The 27,333-nt window shown below is 35.9% G+C and overlaps 1 protein-coding gene across 1 annotated transcript in view; it reads right to left on the bottom strand.

Moving 5' to 3' along the window:
* The window catches only part of Syx1A (Syntaxin 1A), a 218,129-nt gene that overhangs the window by 143,392 nt on the left and 47,404 nt on the right, over positions 1-27,333 (bottom strand). Inside the window, exon 4 of the mRNA XM_089095302.1 lies at positions 23,643-23,825. Within this exon, the coding sequence (XP_088951428.1) occupies positions 23,643-23,825 (183 nt within the window). The remainder of the gene's footprint in view (positions 1-23,642; positions 23,826-27,333) is intronic.

The following is a 27,333-nucleotide window of genomic DNA, read 5'->3' as shown; positions in this document are numbered from 1 at the left end:
TTAGAATAAATAGCTCTTATGAAAGTACTAAAAATAATTTAGCGTAAAGAGTGAGGTATTGACTAGGGGGCGACCCCTCATATACGTAATAATTTATGCTCGTTTTCAGTTTTGATGTTGCTCCTTACTTTCAGTTGAAAAAACTGTTTTTTTTATCTAATTTCGGATCGTTTTTTATATAATGCTGGGAAATCCGGCGCTTCCTTCATAGTTATGTGCCGCCCCCCAGGCAAACTCGTCCTCCATGGAAAGATCTTGCCACGTAACCCCCAACTCCCCCACAACCAGAAACAATTCCCCTTGAAAATGTCGGTATACTTACCAATAACCAACACTGTAAGTAAAAATTAGGCAAAGTTCATAACTTGCAGCCCTTCCCCCCGGGAATGTGGGGGATTAAGTAATCCTCAAAGACATAGTTACTATATTTTTCGACCATGCTGAACAAAATGGCTATCTCAAAATTTTGATCGGATGACTTTGGGAAAAAATGGGCGTGGGAGGGGGCCTAGTTGTCCTCCAATTTTTTTGGTCACTTAAAAAGGGCACTAGAACTTTTAATTTTCGTTCGAATGAGCCCTCTCGCGATATCTTAGGACCACTAGGTCGATACGATAACCCCCAAAGAAAAGAAAAAACGGTACTTTTTTAGAAAGCGGTAAGCGCGCGAAAAGTGAAGTTTCGTTAACGCTAATGAAATAAAGCAAAATAGGATGAAATCATAATAGTTCAGAAACAAATTTGGGCTATATATTTGCAAAGTAGGGGGCGGGGGTAAAGCATAGCATATATTAAATACGTAACCTAACCTAACCTAATCTAACCAACCCAACTTAGGTACCTTTAAGTCCCCCTAAACCCCCAAACAAGTAAAGTTTAAATATAGTTCCCGGAGTGAGAAACTTTTTGTAATGCCTATCTTTATACAGCGTCTCGTAGCAGTACCGGGTTTTATCCTATCTGATCTTCAATACAATTGTCGCGCGCTTACCGCTTTAAGTACAAAAAAAAAAAAAAAATAAACACGCATCCGTGATCTCTCTTCTGGTAAAAAATACAAAATTCCACATTTTTGCAGATAAGAGCTTGAAACATTTACAGAAGGGTTCTCTGATATGCTGAATCAGACGGTGTGATTTTCATTACGGTTCTATGACTTTAAAGAGGTGTTTCCCCTTTTTTTCGAAAATAAGGCAAATTTTCTCAGGCACGTAACTTTTGATATTTACCACTAAACTTGATGAAACTTATATATTTGAAATCAGCATAAAAATCTGATATTTTGATGTATCTATTGGTATCAAAAATCCTTTTTAAAGTTTCGGTTACTATTGAGCAGGGATACTCCTTACTTACAGTTCGTTATCACGAACTGTTTGATCAAGAATGAAATGATGACTGCCCCCAAAGAGGAGTAAGCATGGTGGACTCTTGATAGAATTCAGAGGCATCTGTAAAGTTGCAGGTTTCTTTGCTGGAAAACGAAAGGAACTATATTTTACGTTGGCTAAAGTGAAATGGCATATGCATTAGTGCTGCATTCCAAATGTCCAGAAGGAAACATCAACCTACAAAGTTCTGAAAACTACCATGCATTAAAACATCCTAAATACAAAAAAAAATACCTTGAAAAAACGAAATCGATGATATGACGGAATCTACAGACGAAACGTTTAATTAAGTTAGATAATACTCTAAACCTGTGAGGGAAACCTGGAACCAGGTTCCAGGTTTATAATATGAACCTGGAACCAGGAAGGAAACCTCTGAAAATCAATGACTCCTGTTATTTTTTTGCATATAAACTAATTATTGTCGGATGATAGAAATCCTATCATATTATATTGGTCACATACATTCCTGTCCTGTGCAGCCAATTATTTGATTTTTAAGAAAGTGAGGGGTAATAGCCCCCCGATTTTTAGGATCATTGACCAAAATCATTAAAAAAAAAATTTATTTCTCAAATGATAGTAAAGGGCTGTAAAAACACTAAAAACAAAGTTCAAGTTGATACTCTTTTAAATGAATTTCAAGTTGATTCCTGTTTAATAAGAATAATTGCATCTACCTGTCCTAGTCCGTGATACAAGGTCATATACAAGGTCATATCCAAAGGGACAAGAGAGGGGAGGGGGGAAGGTTAACGGGTTTGAACAAACCCCGTGAAATTTTAGTCCGGCTCGTGAAAAAGTAACAAAATACATACAAAAAATGTTTGTGCGTTCTGTAAAGTCCAAAGAAAAGGTCATAAAAAACAACACAAAATTCAAGTTGATAGTCTTTTTAATGAATTTCAAGTTGATTCCCATTTAATAAGAATAACTGCATCTACTTTTCCTAAGAGAACACAAGTGGTTCAGTTCCTAAAAATATATTCGATCCTTTTTCAATTTACAATGGTGTACCTCAGGGAACGCTGTTAGGCACAATTTTACTCTTGGTAATGATTAATTGCCTTGGCATTAGCGTGTTCTATGGAAATAAACTGAGTTTATGAACAAAAACTGCCAAGTTAAATCTTGATTTTACTGTTTCGGCAAATTTGTTTTCAGGCGACGAATTACCTTTGGTAAATACATACGAAATTCCACAACTGATATAGGAACAAGGTGAACACACCAGTTGATTCCTTTTTTCAATCCTCTTTACAATACTAATCAATTCGCTGGAAAATGCCCTCCCCGTCCTGATATTTTCATACACAGCTCTGATGATGTATCTCTCGGCTATGTCAGACTAATCTTACGTTATAGCTCCTATATTAAACTATATTAAACCGAGTGGTTGGCGTGCTAGATTTGGAATAATTTGTCCGAAGGCCGGGGGTTCGATTCCCGGTGTGGTCGGTAATTTAGTTTGGGACCGGGGTCAGTGGCGTGACTCTTTAAGCTCAGCTAGAGACAACCCAGCTCTAAATGGGTACCTGGAGAAATGTGGAGAATGTACACAGGAAGGGTGTGCGAAAGCACAGGATGGCTGGCCCCAACCCCACATTGCCCTTCCTGGCTGAACGGCCTTGAAACGAAGATCATCACTGCCGGTTTGGACTTAAAGGTCTAGCAGGGCCGTATCCAGGATTTTTGTTCAGGGGGGGTTTTACTAATTTTTGACCTTTTTTTTTGGGGGGGGGGGGTTTACTAATTTTTGACTCAGTTTTCGACTAATTTTACTGATTTTTACCTATGTTTTACTAATTTTCGACTTATTTTCGAGTCGGTCAAAAATTTCGGGGGGGGGGGGGTGAAAACGGGTAAGCCCCCCCCCCGGGATACGGCCTTGAGGTCTAGTGCCTTATCCTTTTTGCCCTATTCTGCCTCCGGATGCAATTTAGTCTGTGATTTACCAAAAGTGTTAAAAATCGAAGGAAACCTGATAAATAAAAACATCTTGCATATTATAAAGTAAGAACATCATTGTTTGTAGTGTTTTCTTTTAATTTTCAGATATTCCTTGGGTTATATATGGGACCATCAGGGGGGGGGTTGTATTTACTAGTAAATTGAGTATTACAGTTGGAAAGAGCATAAAAAAGGAGTGGAGCAGTGCGTTCACCTTGTCCCTATGTCAGTTATGGAATCTCATATACGTTTACATTATCTTTTAAGATGAAACTTCTACGTATTTGCTTTAAACTCTCTTTAAACTCATTCATCGCAGAAATACATCATTTACAGAGACAATTTTGTAGAATTTAAACCATTTCTGAATATAAACTCATCAGAAATATGGGAATATTAAGACTGCCTAAGGGAAGATAATGTTGGAATATTAAGCATCCCGGAAGACTAAAGCGGATAAACAGTTTAGTAAACCTGGCCTTTAAAATATTTATGGACTTACAAAATTATGAAAACAAGGTTAGGTTAACGACTTTCCTTCAGGAGAGAAACTTATTTACAGTGATTTAGGGCTATATGACATACCCTATGATGGGCTATGAATTGAGGGCTAATCCAACATAGTATGAAATATGATGTTGATAAATCATATACAGCAAAAATTGACTTTTTATTTCTTGTTTGTTTATTTTTCATTTTTCATCATTCCTTTTTATTTTCTTTAGTACAATATAATTTTTGGTGAAATAGAACAGAACATTCGAAGTCCAACTTCCAGCAGTATCATTTCCATCAACCTGTTTTATGGACTTGAGAAATGATGAAAACAAGATCAACCAAATTGAGTTAACAATTTTCCTTCATAAGATAACTTAATACAGTGTTTTTAGGACCGGCTTTTTATTAAACACGATATTACATAACCATATATACAAAAAAATCTACTTTTTTTATTTCTTGTTTCTTTAATTTTCATTTTAAATCATTTTTTTTCTTGAGTACGCTTAAATTACTGCTGAAACAGAACAGAACATTTAAGTCCAACAGTATCGTTTCCACCGATCTATTTTATGGGCTTACGAAATCAAGAAAATAAAATTTAGCTGACAGCTTTTCTTCACGAGAGAAACTTGAAACAATGTTTTTAGCGTCAACATTCAATAAAATATGATCCTATAAAATCACATACAGAAAAAATTTACTTTTTTCTATTTCTTTGTTGTTTTTGTGTGTTTTTTCTTTCAACACTTAATTTGCTTTTCTTCTATACACTTGAATTGCTGCTGAAACAGAAAAACATTAAAAGTCCAAATTTTCAGCAGTACAATTTCCATCGCCCTCTGAAGCGGTTTTAGGGGGCAGTGGGGGTCCTTGCCCCGGGCGCAGAAATTTTAGGGGCACAAAATTTCACACAAATAATCTAATATTTATAATCATTTTGTAGTTTTTGAAATTTTATTTTTATCAGGGTTATAGCGGTAGCTAACAACCTAGTAAGAGACGATCAAGTCCCATACTAGGAAATATAATAGCCTATAATATCCTAAAAAGTGTGAAATCAAAACACAAAATACACTATTAGAACCGCCTTGTCCGAAACCCCATTATAGGAAACTAACTATCCCTTGGCTTGAAAAACAAGAACAGTGGCTTTGAAAAACAACCACGATATTCTGCATCGACAACATTTTTTTCCCGTTTTTTTTTTCTCCGTAGCAATCAGGGCACTGAAATATCATAGAGAGCTGTTTAATGGATCATTTTCAAGGAAATTGTTATATTTAGAAACATATTGGAATTAACAAACATAATTTTTTCTAAATCATTTTTTTTCGAAAAACTGCATTTTCCTTTAACAATGGAGCAACGAATGTTATTAACATTATCGTGAATACGAAGATCAAAATAGGTTTTCGTTCTTAACTACACAAAGGATCGGTATAGTTCTTTATGAATGGTGCTTATATAAGTTTCATTGGTTCTACCCACAGTTTATATAATTATCCAATAAGCTTATCGCAGATCATTTCTGGTCTTCGTTCTCGGTGCGAAAAAAAAGCTCCTCCCACTTCTTCGTGCAGTTATGGATAAGTGTGTTTGCGTCTATCAATGAGAAATGGTTACAAAGTGCATTCTTCGTAATAGCGGGTTTCCACTTGTTTCCGATTGTTTCGCGTCTGACTTGTCTACCCGTGAGAAGATCTGATGCCGCTTATGTTTCTACGTTCTCTGGAGCACTCGCACCCCGGTCCGGGTTTTTATAATGGGTGAGATAGGGAATGATCATACTGGATAATTATATAAACTGTTGTACAACCATAAACTAGAGGGCGCAGTTGGCAGTAAGTGTAAGCAAATTGAATCTGAAATTTTCATGTTTCCTATATCTTTTCCCATTTAAAGTAAGAAAAGTCACATTTAGATAAATGAAAAATTTTGTCAATAAATGAAAATTTTACCTGAGAATTTTTGGGAGACATGGGAGGAGCTAATCAAGATTTTATCCCGGGCACAAGAGAGGCCAGAACTGCCACTGATCGACCTATTTGTATGGACTTATAAAATTAAGAAAATAAGATTAACGACGTTTGGTTAACGAGAAAGCTTAATATAACCTTCTTAGGACCATTTTTTTATACGATACTGCAAAGTAAAAAACAGCAAAATACTTTTTCTTTTTTCTTCTGTCTTTGTTGTTTTTATGTGTCTTCCTTTCATCATTTCTTGTTGTTTTTTTAATACATTCAAATTGATGTTGAAACGGAATAGAACATTGGAAGTCCAGCTTCCACTGTTCCAGTCCAGATACTACTAGAAATCCAGCTTCCACTATTCCAGTCCAGAAACTATTGAAAGTCCAGCTTACAGTAGTATCGTTTTCGTATACGTTTGTTTCTTCATATTCTTCTTTGACTTTCAGAATGAGGAAACCAAGATTTAATTTACAGCTTTTCTTAACGAGAGAAACTTAATGCAATATTTTTTGGGCAAACATTTCCATAAAATACGCTGAATTAAAGTGAATCTTTAACAAATAGTCGCCCCCTTGGTTTGACTTAAAGGTCCTTTACTTGCATTCATTAGAGCCAATCCTATTTTAAATCGCTTGTATATCCGAGATCCAAAGCAAAAGTTCATAAACATTCAAATCATTGATATACTTATTTGAAACTCAGCATCTATGATCCTAAGGGGCAACTGAACTAACACGAAACGAAAACAGAAGGTATAGGTTTTAGGTATAGAAAGCGGCCCTGCAACCTGTCAAAGGGTATAGAAAGCGATCACACTTTTTCTATAAAAAATAATTACAATTTTGAGGTAAGATGTAGCGTTGCCAACGCGGTACAACTGTACCGTTTTGGTAAAATTTAGAGGTCTTGGCCTATATGTGGAAATTGTTGGTACAATCAGATTTCCCGGTACATTGAGTTTTTACTTGCTCCTTTTTGACTCAAATATATGTTCCAAGTTTTAGTTTATTGAAAGTTTTCTTATTGTTAGGGCAAATTTTTTACTTGATGTTCAGGAAACTTTTAATCAGGAAACTGGTACAGTTTATTTCAAAGCGTTGGCAACACTGGTTGAATTTTTAGTGAACCTTGTTCTATTTAGACTGTCAATCGTTCTGCTGGGGGGATGACGACTTAACTGAAAGAAATTGCTGGTAAGCTGTTGTTGTTGTTGTTGGCTTTTTTAGGTTAAAAATTGCTAGCAGCGTAATTTAACTTTATGGAAATTAGAAAAGAAAGCAAAATACAGATAAGTAAAATTAAATATAATTGACTAAAAAAAAGGAATTTCCAGAAACAGCAGCTTCAACAGCTTAGAAATGTGTCATAATACAAGCACGTACGGGATAGGGGAGAGGGAAAGAGCTCATGCTACATGCAAATCTTAAAGTTACATCTACAACTTCTTGTATTTTCCACACTATTTGCATATTTTGCATCCTTAGTACCACTTCTGATGACGGGAATGGTAATTGGATGTGACAAGAACGATATGACATTCCGGGAAGGAAATGACAAGAACGTCATATCCTAGGTGGCATCGTCATCAAAACAGCAGCGCCAATTCACAAAAATTTAGGGGGGGGGGCAAGGAATTTGTTTTATTTTTTTTAATGAAGATGCCAAAAACAAAACATTGAGCAAACATGCCTAAAACAGGGGGTAGCGGCAACTTCACAGTAATTTTCAAAGTCTATGGGGGGCATTTGCCCCCTCTCCCAATTGGTGCCTATGCATCAGAAATCGGTATTATTTAAAATTAGCCAGCAAAATGGGAAGAAAAAACCAGGTTATTCGGATTAAGTTAAACTAGCAATTATTTTTTCTCAAAAAGAAGTAGTGGTATTAAAATCAAAAACGGACAGAAAGCAGGTCCTATAAGGAGTCACACTTAAAACGAATATAGATTAATGACGAAATCAGACACAAAACGGATAGAAACTACATCGAACAATACAGGCAAAGCTCGAACAAACAGAAATTATAACAAACAAACATGGTGCTGACGACCCCTAAGACCCACCTAAAGAATAGTGTCATTTCTGCTACTGAAAAACAAATACATTTTCTAGACTGAGAGTTTTATTTAACCAATTGGTTTCATATGCACCTCAAAGGAACAAATTTAGCAGGAATAAATTTAAAATTCTTCACTCCTTAAAAAAACATCCTGGAAATTTGAGAATTTTGTTGAATTTTTTTCTATTTGGTACTTGCCTGTAAGACAAAACATCCTCAAGAATTACGCTGTCTAAGATCTAACAGCACCGATTTGAATATGTTATGATTTATTTATTTTGAGAGAGAAAACTATCATGTACTTATATTTTAATTAAATATTTAGAGATGGTTAGGGGTTAGATTAATTTAGGTATTTAATATTCATATTTTGGTATATTTCATTAGGATTAACCTAACTTCACTTCTTGAGGCTTTTCTATTTAACAGACAAGTACCTTCTTTTTTTATAATACTTATAAAAAATGTTCAAGAATACTTCAACATCAATTAGATAAGATTTTTAATATAGCGCTAATGAAGCCTTACGGTTATCAAAGAAATTGATTTTAAATCGATGATTCATCAACAGACCTTGAAAAGAGAGACTGAAATACATTGAAGCCGTTGCTGGATTGAAGCCTACTTCAGAGAAACTTAATCAAGAGCACGATTATATGAAGAGAGACAATAAAGAGACAATAGATCAGGTGAGACAATATTTGCCATGAAACTGTAAGGGCTTGGATCCATTCTGAAAGACAGCCTAATGGCTTAAATGCCAAGAAACATCAGCGATGTTTAATCGAGAGACTCAAAAGAGAGAACGGCTACTTCACAATCATGTTCAAATTAGAAATACGAGACTTTTGATAACAAGAACAAAAATCTAAAAATAATTCAGAAACAAGGGCCATTTTCAGCCATTTATTTGTGAGGAAGAATTAGCGACACTACTAAAACGAGTAAAGAATAATAAAGCTCCAGGTGCTGATAGTGTGGTTAATGAGTTTCTTAAATATGGTGGCTCTGAGGTTAGAAATAAGATACTGAACTGATGATTATAAATATGACTTTTGAAAAATGGGAAGTACCTAACAATTTTAGGAAAACCGTAATTAAACCACTGTATAAGAAAGGTGCTAAGAGTGAGTGTGGTAATTATCGAGGTATTAATCTGGTCTCTGTAGGTTGCAAATTACTTAGTAATATGATACTTTTTAGACTGGGAGATGCTGTAGACAAAGTTATAATAGAAGAACAGCGCGGCTTTAGAAAAGTTAAAGGATGTATCGACCAAATTTTCACTCTTAGGTTAATAATTGAAAAGTGCCTGAGTTGTCAAACATCTTTGGTATTCAGTTTTATAGATTATGAGCAAGCATTCGATTCTGTTGATAGAAGAGCTTTAGCAAAGGTTTTATCTTTGTATGGCATACCAGACAATTACATTAAAGTGATCAGTGCTATGTACGAGAATAACACTGCTGCAGTTAAGGTAGGAATTGAGGTTAACAGCTGGTTTTGTGTTAATTCAGGAGTTAAGCAGGGTTATGTTCAACCCCTTTAAATGGATCATTTTGATGGACTTTGTCTTAATGAGCACAGGAAAGGCAATGGGAGACCATGCAATCAAACACGGAGGAAAACATCTCCTGGACTTCGATTATGCTGTTGATTTAAGCATTCTATACGAAAGTGTGAGCAAAATGAATGAACTTTTAGAGGTTTTGCGAGTTCAGGGTTCTAGAATAGGTTTGAAGATTAATGTTAAGAAGACTAAGTCACTAAGGCTAAGAATAAATGAAGATGAAAAGGTGACGCTGGGTAACGAAAAGATTGATCAGGTGGGCAGCTTCCCTTACCTTGGTACCGTAGTATTATTAGTAAAGATGGTGGAAGCAGTGAAGATGTTAAAAGTAAAATAGCCAAGGTTCAGGGTGTTTTTTCACAGTTAAAAAAAAGCTTGAAAGAAAAGGAAGATAAGTCTGCAAACCAAGATTAGAATATTAGTAGCTACAGTGATGACAGTGGTCAAATATGGCTCTGAAGTATGGGCGCTCCGAAAAGCGGATGAAGATTTGCTAGATGTTTTCCTGAGAAATTGCCTACGGATTGTTCTGGGTACCCGACTGACTGACCGTATTTCAAACAGTAGGCTTTAAGAAAATGTGGTTCAATCCCGCTTTCTAGGGCGATAATGAAGGAAAGGTTGAGGTGGCTAGGGCACGTTGTTCGGATGAAGGATGACAGATTGCCGAAGATTGTCCTTTTCGGCCAACCGTCTTTGGCTAAACGGAAAGCAGGCCGTCCTCGTCTGGGGTGGGAGGACATCATAAAGAAAGATTTAAAGGAAATGGGAGCTTCCTGGGAGGGTGAAAAAAGGGAGGCTTTGAATGGTTAGGATAAAAGAAGAGTGTGCGTATCTGTGTTGGCCTCAGGTGGCTTGGTGCTGCGGTGATTTGTTAGTAGTAGTAGTTAATGGTTGAAAAAAAGAAAAAAGACAAAGCAGGTATTTAGGCAAAAACCCCCGCTAAGCCATCCTCAACACAGAAAAAAACAACCTTTTGAAGTTAACTACAATATGACAGACAAAACACATCTTTTTTCTTCTTTGAGCACTGAGGACGGTTTGGTGGATGTTCTTTCCGAAACCTTTGCTCTGTCTTTTCTTCATATGACTGAAAATTAACAAGTACAGCGAGTTTAACATTAGAAAGTATTTATGGAAAATACAACCGAGACTTTTAGAAAACTAAAAAGACATCATTCAATGAAGGAAGACAAGTTCACATGTCAGTGGTCTACAGCAGAGGGTTGTAGGCTAATTAGCAAGTTTAGGGAGTTTGCAGTTTGCAGGAAGAACAAAAAGCATGATAATTACATAATCCACCTCCTTATCAGTGATACCTACAGAGGGGTGAGAGAGAGCGAGAGCGAGAAAGAGACGGAGAGGGGGAGAGGAGGAAAGTGAGAGAATGAGGAGAGAGACAGAGAGGAAGGTAGAGAGAGGGACAGAGGCAGGGAGAGAAACGGAGGCAGGGAGAAAGGTAAAGTCAAATAGAGAGGGAAAGAGACGGAGACAGAAAAAGGAGTAGGAGGGAGGAGGGGGTAAATGCCCGATTTCGATTAATACCTTAGTAAAAAGCAGTCTTTGAAAAATTCAGCTATGTTTCGATGCAATCTATAGACCTAATTCGGTGATGCTCTCATTAATAAAAATCGCCCCCAAAAAAAAAAAAAAAAACCAAAGCTGTCATTCACGAAGCGTAAGAGCAATTCTGGAAATTTTCCAAGTCAAGAACTTTTCTGAATAGAATTAAATTAGCATTACTGATAAATACCATAACTCTTCGACAATTTCTCACTATGAAAACAGGCACATACTAGGCTGATTAGCAGCGACAGGTGATATCAGAGGATTTTTTCCTGGGAAATTAGAAACATGAAAAAAAAGAAATAATCAAAATTTCAATTTTACTTGGAAGGTGATTAAGGACTAATGTTACCCTTAGGAATCACAGGAATCCTCAGAAAAGAAAGTATAGTGTCGAGATGCTTCAAATACATAGCAATAGAAGAATCCAACTCACTATTGATTCCTTTGAGGTGAGACTATGAGGTTTGCGGTGATGATGTTTTTCTAGGTTGTACTTGTCTTTAGAAATCACAGTTTCGAACTATACTTTGGTGGGTGCGGTAACAGAATCTGTAGCAAGCCTACGTGATAATCATCTTGCTGTCAATTTTCTTAAAAGTAATTTAATGCGTTTTGATTGAATATTTCTGTTTCAGATCGTAACACTCGTTTCCTTCTCTTGATGGTCAAGCGAGATTCATCACATCGGTCAATAGGCGTGTTCTTTGCTTGTAACGACTCAGTTTTTTTTTAAGTTTGACGTTGGACTGAATGGTAAGTAGTTTCCTACCAGCAATTCGTAAACTATCGCGTAATTATGCTCGTGAATTTGATAACCACTGAAGAAACTGTCTCGCGGCTGTTGCTTCATTTCTCGCTACTATTTACTATAGTTGTTGGTCATGAGGTACTCCTTGGATCTCTAATGGTGGTTACCCTCTGAAAACAGATATACCGCGTGCAGAATTCAACCAGCGTTAATTATTTTTGGTGCATAGCTTGTCCAGCACCGTATCCAGCAGGGAGGAGGTTACCCTGTTTGAACCCCTCTCCCAATATTTTTATCCGACTCGTGAACAACCCTCACTCCATGCCTATCTACATTAGTTCTGCCCTAGGATGGATGATAGACTATCATCAACAACTGAAATGTCATCATTGCACTGAAACATCTGTGGCTATTTCGTCAGGAATTGTTTCAATAAATTAAGTATAGTTCAACCATAAGACATGTCTTTATAATAAGTTCTTGGCTGTCTACAGCTTGACGTGGCAAATTTCATAAAGATTGGATTACTTTTAAAGGGCCTTTCCTCCCTTTTCTTGAAATTATGCCGTTTCTTATGCTAATAAATTTTGAAGGGTGACTTCACAGGCAATAGACTTAAAATATTTGATATAAGCATAAAATGAAGTTTCTTTTATGTAGGCTATATGTTACCGTGAATGTCCGAAATTGGCAAATGTCCGAAGTACTTTTTTTTCTTGGATTTAGTCAGCGTTGCCAGTCAACTTTTCAGTTTAATGCAAGGTTTGATGATGACAGGTTAGGTTATATTAAGGTTTGGTTACGTTAGGTTAGGTTTTTAACCCGTTCAGATATTTATAGCCTAATTTAACCTAACATTATCTAAACTAACATAACATAGTTTTAACTTTCACCATCATAGCTTGCATAAGACTGAAAAAGCTGACTCGCAAAGCTAATTGAATCCAAGAAAAGAAAAAGGAATTTCGGACATTCACCGGTTAATTTTGACATTAACCAGATTTCGGACATTCACGGTAACATATATACTGATTTTAACATTCCGTTTTTTAGAGTTTCGGTAAATATTAACACGGGTCGCTTTATACTTACAGCCTGTTGCGATCAACAGTTCGACACAGCGGAATGTTCACCAAGCAAATTTTGCTACGATCATTGGTCACGTTTTTTAATGCTTGTTAAATTAATTTTTAATTGACATTCAAAAATTTAATGTTTATTGATTAAGACGATAATTTTGCTATCACTCAATAGCCGAAATTCAGTTTTGTCCTTCGAATTAGGTATTTGAAATTTGTTTCTCCTTTTTAGATGGAAAAATGTGTAGAAAATAGTTAAGAAGAAAAATGTTGGCCTTTTTAAGGAAGTTTAGATCATTCTCTAAGAAAAAGAAAATCATGACAGTTCTAGCTTGGTGATCGAAAAGATCTTAAACTAATGAATCCACTTTATTTTGTATTTTCGGTGGAAGTTAGAGCTGTAAGCTTGTCGCAAAATCGTGCAATTCACAGGGAGTAAAAACCTTGAGGCAACTTTATGATGCCATATTTATTGCATTTCTTATCATTTCTAATCAAGAAATAAGATGGACTAACTGGTCAACAGGGGCGTAATTTGAAATGGGACAGCAGGGGGGACTGCCACTCCCAGACCTCAGTTTGCCTCCCCCCAGACCCCAGTTTGCCCCTCCAGTTGAAATTTAGTTTCTTCAAAAATCTTGTCAAAGCTAAGCCTTCAAGCATTCACAGAAACGGGTCAGTTTTCTTTAGTATATATTTACCATTATGGTTTATCTTTTATCATTTAGTGGGAACTGTAACTCCAAGACCTCGGTTTGCCCCCCCCCCCAGACCCGAGCTTGCCCCTCCAGCTGGAATTTAGTTTCTTCAAAAATCTTGTCAAAGCTAAGATAATACTCCATAATTCAAGCATCCAGAGAAACCGGTCAGTTTTCTTTAGTCTATCTTTACCTTTATGGTACTATATGGCTCATTTTTCACTGTCATTTTCACTTGATTTGGAAAATTGGCTCCAAATTTGTCTCCTCCCAGGAGCCTGACGAAATTATACCACTGCTGGTCAACTTCCATATACAAAAACCTGTAGGTACGTCTTTAATTTTATACATGGATGTCCTGCCAACCCACTAAAATCAAAGCACGCTAAGAAAACTACACTTTTCGTGGTTATCCCTCCCCCCATTCACTGGATCCCGGGAAACGTAAGCGCAAACGAACGGAGAGCGGGTCGGGGTTGAATTCCAACCTTCTAGGATAGATCAAAACACCCTTTTCCTCTGGATAAAATCAACAAAACTTAAGTTACCCTTACTGTTTGTCTATCTACCTTAGTTCTGCCCTAGGATGAAGGATAGACTATCATCAAGAAGCGAAAATCATCATTTTTAAACAACTCTGAAAAAGTTATGCCAGCTTTACCTATCAAACAGACTATCTGTCTTGGCTTGACCCTAATTAGCCATGGCTCTCAGGCCTTTCATCACTTTCACCAAGTTTAAAATTTATTAAAAAAATTTTGTGTCTTTTGAACACTGTTACCCAAGGTAAATCCTCTGGTGCCCCTCCCCCTATAGGTTTTATATCCGCAGATTTGTCCACCTAAGAATGGTCTTGATTAAAGTTGAATGGTCTCGAGTCCAAATTTTGTAGAAGTACAATAGTGAAAAATCTATATTCAATCAAATGAGCCCTTTTCGAAGTTCCTAAGACAACTCCTTCAATACGAAGTGCCCTGGTCTAAACAAAAAAAAAAATACAAAAATAATAATATATTGTACCCATATCGCTCTTTACTATAAAAATGTCAAGCCTTCCAATCACTTTCCGACTATTAAAAAGGGCACTAGCCCTTTCAATTTGCAATCGAATGAGCCCTTTGGCTGTAATTTTAAAGCAATATTGAAAAATAAGTGACAACATTTGAAGTTGAATTAAGAGTAGATGGTACTTGAAGTTAAGTTTTATATATCTCTTTGAATAGCTTGAAATGTAACGCCACTGAGAGGAAAGGAGGTTGGATATTTAAACAATAATAATAAATTTTAAAAACTCGAGCCTAATATTAGAAATTCCATCCAAAGCGTAGTTAATTCGGGGTGGAGCAAAACTCGAGCTCAAGAGCTCTCATTTAGGAGATTTTGAGTCACGAATTGATACTAATCGAACGAATCAACTCTCCCCCAACACAAATTGAACTTCTTGGGAAATTAAAAAATTGTAGCCTCTAAATTGACTTTTTTCATAATTTGATCTCCCCCCCCTTCCCCTCTCAGGGATACCGAATCTGAGGATCAGAGGTTGGAACTTCAACCCGGATGGCAGGAGATATGTCGAATTGATTCTAAAGGGGCTGTCTAATCGAGGTTCGACTACAGGTCAGCAAAAACAAACTCAAAGGACACCCTTTAAATTATCTCGAGTCGTAACTGAAGTCGATTCAAACAAAAAGGTCAAGTCGGAGTGTCACATCTAGTTGCAACAAAATGAGAAGGCCCAATATTTTCAACTTCATCAGGATGCAGCCTTTTGTTAAATTTCCAGACATCTCGTTCAAGATTCATTATGACAAGAAAGTAAAACTTTCATCTAGCAGCAGTGTATCTTAGGCTACCTATTGGTTATGACGTTAATTTGGCGCCTACTTTGTAACTGGATGACTTTGCAAGCAAAGTTCAGAAACCTTACGTTATACTTGTGTTTTCGAAAGCTTCGTAGAGTCGGCAAATTCAAGAAACTGTTTTCCGGGATGGTAAAACCATATGTACCAGCGGTCTCAACAATTGGGTCCTTTTATCAGGTAATAATAAACGGACAATACTACTACTACTAACGACTCATCGCAGCACAATACCCCTTGAGGCTAACACAGCTGCTCACGCTCCTCCTCTATCCCAATCTATTAAAGGCCGCCCTCTTTACACCCTCCCAGGAAATTCTCATTTCCCTTACGTCTTTCTTTACAAAATCCTCCCACCCCAACCACGGACGACCTGCTTTCCGCTTAACCCTTGGTGATTAGCCGAAGAGTACAATCTTTGGCAATCTGTCATCCTTCGTCCACAGAACGGGCCCCAACCATCACAACCTTTCCCTCATTATAGCCCTAGAAAGCAGGATTGTACCACACTTTTTACACAGCCTATTGTTTGAAATACGGTCAGTAGGACAATAAACAGACAATTTTCTTAATTTTTCCGATTTTACATATTTCTCTTGCACCTACCTCCATGGAAGCGTAACCAGAACCTAGGTATGTATATACAGTCATGCACGTTCCTATGTTCTCCATTGAAGAGCTGTGGGACATTTCATGTGCAGCGCATTTCTCCTTGGCTCCTCCTTCAAGCGTACGCAATGACGAATTTATATACCTTGCCGAGCTTTGATACGCTATTAGGCGATATCAATAGTTCAGTCCGCTGACCACCGTCCACCTGTGGCGCTGCTGTATGTCCCATTTATGAAACATATGCACATGACTGTAATATATATATACCTTGCCTGGGAGAAGAACTGAGCGATTAGTAGCCATTATGATACATCCGACCCGTACACCGTTGTGCAGAAAGGATTAGAGACGTTCAGTAGGAGTTTAGCAGGAAACGAATTATGAGATGCTTTGCAGTATTAGTGTCTATTTGTTGTTTTGACCGTTTTTCTTTTATTTTCTTATTTGTTATTATATATTACGGAACTTTTTTACTAAACGGACTCTTTTATATAGTGCTAGTTTGGTCAATGCTAATGAAATAAAATAAAATGAATATATAAGTCTAGAAACAAATTTGGGCTGTATATTTGCACATTAGAGGAGGGCAGGGGGGGGGGAAGCATACCATATATTAAATATGTAACCTAACATAACCTAGGTACCTTCTCCCCCTAAACCCCAAAAAACAACAATTTAAATACAATTCTTGTCTTTGTTTGTATCCCAGAAGGCACAGAAACCTGTTTTTCATCACGCGTCTCGGTCTATTTCGTGACTGGTTTTATTGCCGTACATAAAAGAGTCCATCTAGTAAAAGAGTACCTATATTACTACACTAGTGACGTATGTCTTTTAGTGAGAAATCAAATTTATTTATTTCCATAAGAATATTAAGTGAAATTGCAAATAAAAAAACATTACAGTACTTTTTGTGTTTTTAGGTAATAGCTAGTTTGAGTGGCTTATAGATAAGTGATGTACGTAAAAATTTACCAAACAGACAGTGATGTATGTCTTTTTTTTAGGGAGAAATAAAATTCTTTTATTCATTAGAACGTATTATCAATCCCACCAAATCTAAGAATTTTGATTGAAATTGCTAAAAAGCTTTTCTTTTACTATACTTTTTGTGTTCTGAGGTAATGGCAAGGTTGAGTGATTTATAAATAAGTTGCGCTCCAATTGCCCTGGGTGAAAAAAACTTTCAGGTCGTCATTGGCAAACAAAACAGATATAAACATCTTTCAAGGAACCTTTAAAGTCATAGAGGTAGAGAAGGGAGAGAGGTAGAGGAAGATAAGTAGAGACGTCATAGAGAGGTTGGAACTTTAAAACATTTTCCTGGGTCTTGATTCGGGTTAAAGATATATTCCTGAATATTTTTGCCATTTAGTATGCCAAAGAAAATTTTGACTTCACAACAAGGGGCGTAATTTTCTAAAAGGCAGGGGGAGGGGAAACTGCCCCAGACCATTTTGCCCTCCCCCAAAGCTTAAATTTAGAGCTTTTAAAAATCTTGGCAAAACTAAGATAGCCCTACATAATTCAAGCATCGGTAGAAAGCGATTAGTTTTCTTTAGTTTTCAGATCAGTTTCGATCAGTTTTCAGTTTATCAGATACCTTTGTCTTTATGGTACAACATGGCTCATTCTTCACTGTCATTTTCACTTGAATTGGGAAAGTCGGCTCCAACTTTGCCACACCCCTTCCCTGGGATTTCGGCGAAATTACGCCACTGTTCCCAACAAGTCAATGTATTGGACAAGAAAAGGGGTGAAAGAGATAAGATTAAAGCGCATTTCCTTGCCTAAGTGTGGACCACACATCTACTGAAAGCTTCACTAATGTTGAGCAGACAGTTCCCGACTTAATGAGAAGATCCTCAAACTTGATGCTATCTTACTTTGGTAATGACCATCGATTTTGTTCAGAAACCGTGTTGCCAAGTCTCTTTGAATAATTTATGTCTCTAGCTCCAATGCTCTTCCTATCAAATTGCTACTAACTTTCCAAATGTGACATAAAACTAGGCTCTATTTTATAGCTTATTAGAATTTCAAGGATACTGCACAAATATAACCGAAAGTGATCCCTAGACGCTACAAACGTCCATCATTTCAAACTTTGCGATGGGCGTTCTCAGAGAGTAATTCTACTTTTTTTCAAACCATTGCAACGCAGCCATCTAAATAACTTAAGATAATTAAATAAATAATTACGATAATTAACTGAACAACTACTTAATCAAAAAATAACTAATTAAATAAATACTAATTACGACTGACTCAGGGTTACCATCCACAGTTATTTGTCACTAGTATTTATACCTACAAGCAAGAGGGAAAAAGAGGTTAGAAGGATCCCAAAAAATGGTTTAAGGCGCCTCTCCTCATTAGAAAAAAATAAGAAAAAAAAAGAAGAAAAAATAAGGAAAAAAAAATATTGCCGGTAGGCAGATAACCCTGAAATTATTTTACAAGAGGCATAGATTAAAAAAAACTACATATAAAAATTATGAGAGATTAAGTTGCAACCACAAAGATCTAGAGAGGGGGGAAGGAGGGGGGTACGGGTTTGAAGGTCTACATCCTATGTCTGTGCCTGAAAACCTACCCTCCCAACTAAAGGAGGGCGCATCATTAATTGTTCTTTCCAAGGTTTTGGAAAAGGATTTAATCTTAGGAAAATTATTGACTTTTTTGAAGAGGAAAGGAGTTTTGAACCAACAAGTATATTATAATTAAAATATTATATTATATTTAATATTAATAATAATTTAATTTAATAATTTAATTATTTAATAATAATTAATAATAATTATAATAATATTTAATAATAATATTTTATAATAATATTTTATAATAATTATAATAATATTTAATAATAATTTAATAATAATAATTTAATAATTAATATTATAATTAAAATATTTTCCTCTTCCCCGTCTTTTCACGAGATATAGTTATTTCTGTGCCTATTATTAATAAAAGCTTTTACTTTTGAGTGGCATCTAAAGTTTCCTATCAACTCACTAGAAACGTTTCCTAGAGCACACGTCTTATGTCAAATTATACAATTAGATCATGCAATATTCCTCTTTGCGAAGTTCTAAGCTTTTATTAAAAAACATTAATTGTATATGACACACAAGTACTTGTCCAATAAGAGAGTCACTTACTCCCACTATTTACCCGTCCCACTTAAACATTTTTACCTCTCAATTACACGGACTATCTGTCTTGGCCTTTTTCTACAATCAGCCATGTCTTGATGCCTACTGCAAAATACTTTATTTTCCATTCATCATGATTCTTGATTTAAAATACTTGAAGCCTCACAATTACTCGGACTATCTGTCTTGGTTTTTTTTTTTTTTATACAATTACCGCTTCAACTATATACACATGTATACAAGTATTGAGCAACAGCAAAAAATGTGCTCATTTATCGCTCGTGTGGGTTTTATCTACGAAATAAGTGACCAATATTATTTTCTAAGACAGTTTTTCATTGTAAACCCGAAATAAAATCTATCCTATTTTTTCTTTTAAAGTAACACATGGTAGATTCAGATTGGGAGATGGTTTACTGGAATTTTTTAATAAGAAATTCATAACGACGAATATTACATAAAGATTTATACTATTACATATATATAACTATATATTATATTAAAATATTACATATATTTTATAAAATTATTATACATTACATAAATATAAGATAAACATAAAGATTTATCTTAGTTGACTCCCCCATCATTAAAAATATTAGTAGAGGAAAAAAAAACTTCGATAAGCTCGAAAACCGAAAAATCGAAATTTCAAATTAAAAGACTAAAAAACATTAATTAATTATCCATTAAATAATTTCGGTTTGTCTCAAGCTGATAAATTCCCAATTTTTCTTAAATGATATTTTTCTTTTGAAGTAAGGATTTAATGATTCATGGATCCCAAAATGGACCTGCACTGTTGTACGGAAAATCCATTTGGTGACGTGGTTACTGATATTGCTGACGAAAAGGGAAATACTAGATAGATTATGGGAACTTAATTCACTTCCTTTTTGGTACTCCTAGGGTGTCAAAGAGATTTTCTACGAAGTGATGCTACCTGTTTGTTTTGCCCCCCCCCCCCCCTCCAGAGACAGCCTACAGGGTTAAAACTATGTTTATTAATTTTGGCTTAAAATTGCAATTTTTAGAACCGAGAAATATAAAACAGCATTTTTATGAAGAAAAAATGTTTTGAGGCGCTCAAATTAGATACATAGTATGTCTAGAACCAGCATTTTTTTTTTTTTACTTTTTTGAACACAAAGAACACAATTTGCTTCAAAAATATCGAGTTTTGATGGCTCAATCTTTTTTTACAAAAATAAATCTTTTCAAAAAAAGGCGAAAAACAAAATATATAGCCTGCTAAAGTTCTTTACAAAATATTTTGCAAAATATTTTTATAAGGGTCAAATCAAACAGTTCGTGGTAACGAACAGTAAGTAAAGGAGCGACCCGGCTCAATAGTAACCGAAACTCTAAAAAACGAAATTTTGATACCAATAGATACATCAAAAGAATTGAAGTTTTATGCTGATTTCAAATATATAAGTTTCAATAAGTTTAATCTTATCCATCAAAGGCTACGAGCCTGAGAAAATTTGCAATGGGGAGGGAAGTTTCCAGGAGGTGAATTTTCCAAGGGAAATTCTACACTGGGGAATTTGTCAGAATTCCTATACGAAATTCTTCTTATGTCTAGTTTTCTCATTGCCGTCTCAATTTTACGCGTGGAGACGTTAAAGATAATTGTCCGGGGTAAATTTTCACCAGGACTACACTGTCTAGAGAATAAATCCTTGGAGAGTAGGGATTTTTCCGTGGAGGTGGAGCCAGTTTTCCTGAAATTATTTAAAAAACGATCAGAAATTAAATAAAGAAAAACAATTTTTTTCAACTGAAAGTAAGGAGCAGCATTAAAACTTAAAACTAACAAAAATTATTACGTATATGAGGGGGGTTACTCCTCCAAAACACCACGCTCTTTACGCTAAAGTTTGAATTCTGTCTAATTCTTTAAGAACGACTCCTGAAATACAATGTTCATTTGATTACAACAATTAGAATTTTTTTTTTAAGTACTAAAAAACTTTTGCACTTTATCCCCCTCCCCCCTCTTTATGTGCAAATATATAGCTTAAATTATATATTTCCCATCTATTCTGTTACTTGTCTTTGTCTTGTCTTGTGCTAAGCTGAAAGAAACTAAAGAAGAAACCGGTTTGTTCTCAAGTTTACACAGCGTAAACTTGAGTGAGTGGCGTATAATACACAAGTACCAAAATTCCTTCCCCCAACGAAAAAAAAATCAATTAAAATTCCCAAATTTGGAAAGCCTTATTTTCTACGGAGGGCTATTTTCTCCGAGGAACATTTTCCGTGGGGGGGGGGGGTATTTTCCATGGGGAGGGGGTTAATCTCTGAAGGGGGGGGGGTAAACGCCTAGAACCTTGACAGTGAACGCAAGTTAAAATTTTGAATGTCAAGAATTTCATTTTTAGAATTCCAAGCGTCTTTAATTGGACCCTGGGTGCTGGAATACTTTTTACAAGTTTTTACAAACTCATCTCTATCAATCATTTGAATTTGTTACCAAATAAATGTGAATTCCAAAACAGAATCGATAATTCAAAAGGCATTTTGTGATAATCTTTGAGGAAAGGATATTTTCATCCCTCACCTTCACAAAATAAAGCTAGCTCATTAGGTTTTCTACTCATTTGGTTTGGTTTCTAAAATATTTCTAAAATACTCATTGGTATTTGGTTTCTAAAATATTTGGAAGCTCCCCTTTCCCCTTAAATTCTTTAATTCCTCTCTCTTTCGCCTACAAAATTGTTAGAAATTTGTAGCTTTTAATTTGTTCTATCACATTTTGAAAACCTGAAAAATCCTTTATTTAGAAACAAATGAGCCAAAACATACTTATACATTACGCAGCGTGGAATTAACTCTTGATAAAAAATTCCTTTCGAAATCTTTAGGCAAAATAGCCGGCAGGGGGGAAGGAGACGAGTGAGGTGCCCAAGTCTATACTGGGGCTGTATATTGGGTCTGCTAAAGTATATTGGGTCTATGGTATATGGGTCTGCTAATGTATATTGGGTCTGCTAAAAACGGTAATAAAAAAAATGCAAGCAAATTTTGTGGGTTTGGAGGATATGAACGAAATACAAATTTCAAACGCTGTTGAAAAAAGGAAACGTTTTTGCCAAGAATGTCAACACTGTTATTTACTAACTAGAGTAAAATACTCTTAAGGAATTCGTCCAAGGCCTTATCTAAGAGGGGTTGGAGATTTGAATCCTAGCCCCTGAAATTTTGCCCGACTCGCAAAAACGTAACAAAAATGCATATGAACAAATTTTGATGCATTTTTTTAAGTCCCCCTCCCCCCAAACAGAAATATTGACTACGGCCTTGAATTTTACATTTTAAAGCAGTGGTTCTCGAACTATGGTACGCGTACCCCAACCCCTTGGGGGTACGCAAAATTTTTACGAGGTACGCGGCCGGCCAACAAAAAAATAAACAACCCTTTTACTCTAGGGCTGACAATTGTATTTATATTTTAGCTATAGTTTACTTAGTACCAGTGACTGAGAAGGGGTGCCTAAAATGTTTTGTGGGTAAAAAGGGGTACAATGTCTAATTAGTTTTGAGTACCACTGCTTAAAGGATTGCCCTATTTCGTCCATTATAAACTTTTTAGTTTGTCTGGCCCAACTATTGAGGACTGATTGGGTGGGCGCCCATAAGCTGAATTCCAAGGGGGGGGGGGGCAAACCTCCTCTAATTGGCACTTTTAGTGCTATATAATAGAAATATCAGAACAAAAATATAAATATAAGGCAGCATTATTCAGCCGGGGGGGGGGGGCACCCCACCCCCCCGTCTGGGCGCCCCTGCTTGTTTGGGTGGTGTTTCCATAACGTGTGGAGCTAGGATAAGGGATCCGAATAAAGAGCACAAGACTAAGAGCCGATACCTAATTTCCCTAAAATCTAAGAAAAACATTTTAACTTCTCCCGATTTGTGCAACAGCTTTGTGCATTCAGTTTTAATGAAACTTGATTATTAGCAAGTGTGAATTTGGATTGTATGATTAAACAGAGGAAATTTTCTTTTTAAAACTCAGGAAAGAGTAGTCCTTAAATATGTTCTAGCATACCAACTAGGAAAACGGTAAAAATCAGCTCAAAGAAAATATCATTTAACCAAATTGGCGGCTTTGGGTGTTCCCTTTTGTACTACCAGCTTTGATTGAAAACCTTGCCGACAAAGGGGCAAACCGACAAATATCATTCAAGCATTTTATGAATCAAATTTAATAGTAAACCATAAGTTCGCAACAGCTCTCGATGACGGCTAGTCCCCAGGGAGGATTCGCAAATGGATCCTTTGTACTTGAGAGGATCAGCCGAAAACCTCAAAAAAGGAGAGGGAAGTTGTAGGTACTCATTTAAAGATAGGTCAACTCTGACTGAGCTTTTAGAGTCACCCCACCAAGGCCATACCCAGGGGGGGGGGGGTTAATACCCAGGGGGGGGGGGGGTTAATAAAAAAATAAAATTAAAATGTGCCATTTCTTACTAATTTCTAGTTGTCGAAGGATACGAGCTTTGCATCTTTCCCTGTAGTCCGTCTGAGTCTTGTTGTACTCTGTCATGACTTCAACAAACTTTCTCGACAATGTCGAATGCTGCGTTTTGCGAATTCTCAAATCAGCATTTGGATTGTTCTTCTGTTCCTCTTGTTCAATGTTTTGCTCGATGTCTGAAAAAGAACAAATAACTTTAAATACCATATTCCTGCTTATTTTTACTCGCAAAAACTACGTCTTCATAAAACAGAAACTACGCAAAACTGTATAAAATGTAAGAACTGAAACTCAATTAAGAGAACTACAAACTAATATAAAACCAAACATGCCACGGTCGTCACAAGAACACCTTACAAGCATCTTGTTTTTAGTTAATAAATTCTTTATGTACCTCAAACAGAACAATAAAATAGAGCTATGATCTGCATGGTTTAGGCTAATTTGTTCTAATCTTTGGGGAAGGGGATCAGATAATTTTCTCTGGGAAGGGGGATGGGGTAAGGGCAGTGTAAAAACGAAAACGGTGCATTTTCAGGCCACTAATTTTAACGTTTCTGGAGGGTATTTCTGATCAACCTCAAATTGTGATGGGGTGGAGAATGGATGATTTTACTTAAGAAGGGGGGGGGTGGATACGAAACCGTTCATTTTTAGGCTGCTAATTATTGACGTTTCTGAAGGGTAGTACTAACCAGCCTCAAATTAAAAGGGGGGGGCCTCTTTCTGGGGAAGATGAATATGATTTGTCAAACTAAACATAATCTAAAGTATATCTTACGTTTTTTTGTCCCAAAAATCAAGGTTTTTTCGTTTTCTTTTAAAAAAGGCACTAAAAAGGGTATTTTTCAAAATACAGAGGGGGGGCAAGGCATTTTCTGCTTTTTTTGCAACTAAAATACCAAAATGTATTTTTAAAAATTTAGGCTGGCAATTTCTTCCCCTCACCCAATTGGTGCCTCTAAAGCAATAATAAAATAAAATAAAAACGATAATATCTCCCCAGAATAGTCATCACAGACCTATTCATCACAGTTCAAGTCTGAATCGTAAGTCCTCAAATCCGGTCGACTTAGGTCGGATCAAATTACGAGTCTTGTGATTTAGTTCCCAACTGCCTAGTGGTAGATATATGCAGATTTTAATTTCATACTTAAATATATACGCACTAATCCTAAAAACAACACATTCACAGTGTATTTATTTTATGCATGAGGGCTAAACTAACACACTATGGGTAATTCCTAACAGAGGGTGTGTATTACATGTATTAGGCTATTACCGTGTATCAATTTCGACCAATGGCTTGTCATTGAGCGACTCGAGTACCACCTATCGATGCCTAAATCAAGATGGCACTGTTTTTTATTAAATATACCAGCCATAAATTTGAAGACATAACTGCACGAGACTGACATGACTTGAAGTGTATTAACGTGACTAGACATACTAATAATACCCAACGTACTTAAGGCCAATTCACAATGATGTTTTACTAGTACCGAAATTCATCCACTTCAGAAACGACATTAGCTACTATTGATGGTAATAGGTGACTGACAAAAATTTTGAATGACTCAGGCTTTTGACCGTCCATGTCCATTTTTATGAAGCATTACGTCAGTTACTCGCGAACAATCATAGAAGACAACTCAAAACTCGGAAAGTAAAAATCAGAAGTCCGAACGCGAGAATACAAGTCCAAATGAGAAGAGAACGCGAGGCTCGAAACACACTTAGCATTTTTGCCGTGCATTTTTTTTTGCCGATGCTACCCCAGCGCTTACAAACTGGGCGGTAAACATTCTCCCGACGCAACATCAGTCGATCAGAGATCTGACCAACCAATCAATCTTAATTAACAATTAATCTTAATGAATGACACAACAACCAGGAAAATCTTTATATTGTGGCTGGGATACAAAAGATGGGTCAGATTTAATAGCTCTTAAACTTCTTTGCAATTAATACCTTTTGCAATTTGAATGGAAACAAGGCATTTACCTAATGAAACAGAAGGCACCCGAAGCAAGCTGGAATACTTTTGCTACCTCCCGCGTAGCGAAAACCGGCTTTGCATTCTTAAATTAATGCAATTCTTGAGGTAAGCTGGATTTTTGAAGCAGTTGTCTCTTAAGGTGCAAGTTTAATTACTGATTACTGATTAATTACTCCATAATTGCTCATTGAACAAAGTCCTTTTGGGTTTTCATTGAAAATAGTTGAAAAAACGACAAATTTGCCCTCCCACCCCTACACATTTAAAAATACTTTGTATGCCTCCCCCTATATTCGTATAAATTTATTACACGTACAGGCGTGAGGGGAGGGGGGCAGGGTACTTGTGTATTACATGGTACACACTCGAGAATTTGGATCTACAGATTAGACAACAATTGGTTTATACCTGTCAGTATTTGAATAAAATTAGCTAAGGCTCATTTGAAATCTACGTCGTAGGTATATTTTTATTTAATATATAGAGATGGTATTTTGGTTAGGTAATGTATTTAACATGATGTTTTCTTTGCGCCCCCCCCCCCTACCATAATTGTTTGTTGTGATTTTCATAAATTTGTTAAAGTATTGAATTTTCATCATATTTTGGTATATTTATTAGAATTAACCTAACTTCACTTCTCAGGTGTGTATCATATAATACACAAGTACCGGGATCAGTACCAGGAGTTTCTGAAAGCTAACAGGTAGAAATTTTCTTAATGTAAATAAATTCAAGTTTTGCTAAAATACTATTTAGTTACATGATTAATACTCAACATATGATTAACATAAATATTTGAATTTATATATTTGATCAAATATTATATGTTAAATATTTTATTATAACAATTATATGATTAACATAAATATGATTAATACTCATTTTGGTACTTATGTATTACACAAGAGACACTCGAGAGTTTGGATTGCGAAAATCAGATAGGGCAATAACCAGTTAGTTTGCAATGCAGTGATAGAACATAATGTCTCACCATTGATGTTCAAATTAAGATTTGGAATTTGCCAAGGACTGAAGAACAGGCAATTATATTTTTCCAGGATAAAGGGTGTCAATTCACTGTTTTCAAAACAAAAGTATCATAATTATATATTGTGGATGGTTTGAATAAGATGCCAATTACTGAAAACTAGATGAATTGTTATGCATCTAGTAGCCTACGCTGTGCTTGGGGTATATTATACATAAATTTGTTTTACGCTAAATATGTCATCTGTATTTTTTTTCAATAGCAATGTACAGAATCATTCAATTGTAGAACTATCTTGAGATACATAATAAATTAAGATGTGCCGTAGTTCTTCTGTTTTGTAGTTCTCTTAATTGAGTTTCAGTTCTTAAATTAAGATGTGTCGCTTCTGGGTGATGCGCGTTCCGGTATTGAAATTTGGTACGATCTATACTCAAGATAAATCCGAAAACTATGGTACATAGTTTATACTATAGGTACATAGTTTAACTATAAATCCGTATATGATACAGTTGCCCAAAACAAAACAGTGACACACCATGCTTACGAGAAGCAACATCTTTGGCAGTGTAAATCTAGAAGTTATTTCAACGCGATTCTTAAGGACATTTCTGAGTTCTGGGCACATAATTCTAAATTGTAGTTCTCATAATTTTGCTAATAAAGTATTATATTTTCACCATATTTGGTTTTA

The sequence above is a fragment of the Artemia sp. Qi Xiang Cuo genome, chromosome 10 (assembly GCF_049724085.1).
Source record: "Artemia sp. Qi Xiang Cuo chromosome 10, ASM4972408v1, whole genome shotgun sequence".
Classification (NCBI taxonomy): domain Eukaryota; kingdom Metazoa; phylum Arthropoda; class Branchiopoda; order Anostraca; family Artemiidae; genus Artemia; species Artemia sp. Qi Xiang Cuo.
Note: the sequence above shows the minus strand (reverse complement) of the source record. Positions and strands in the feature narration are given on the sequence as shown.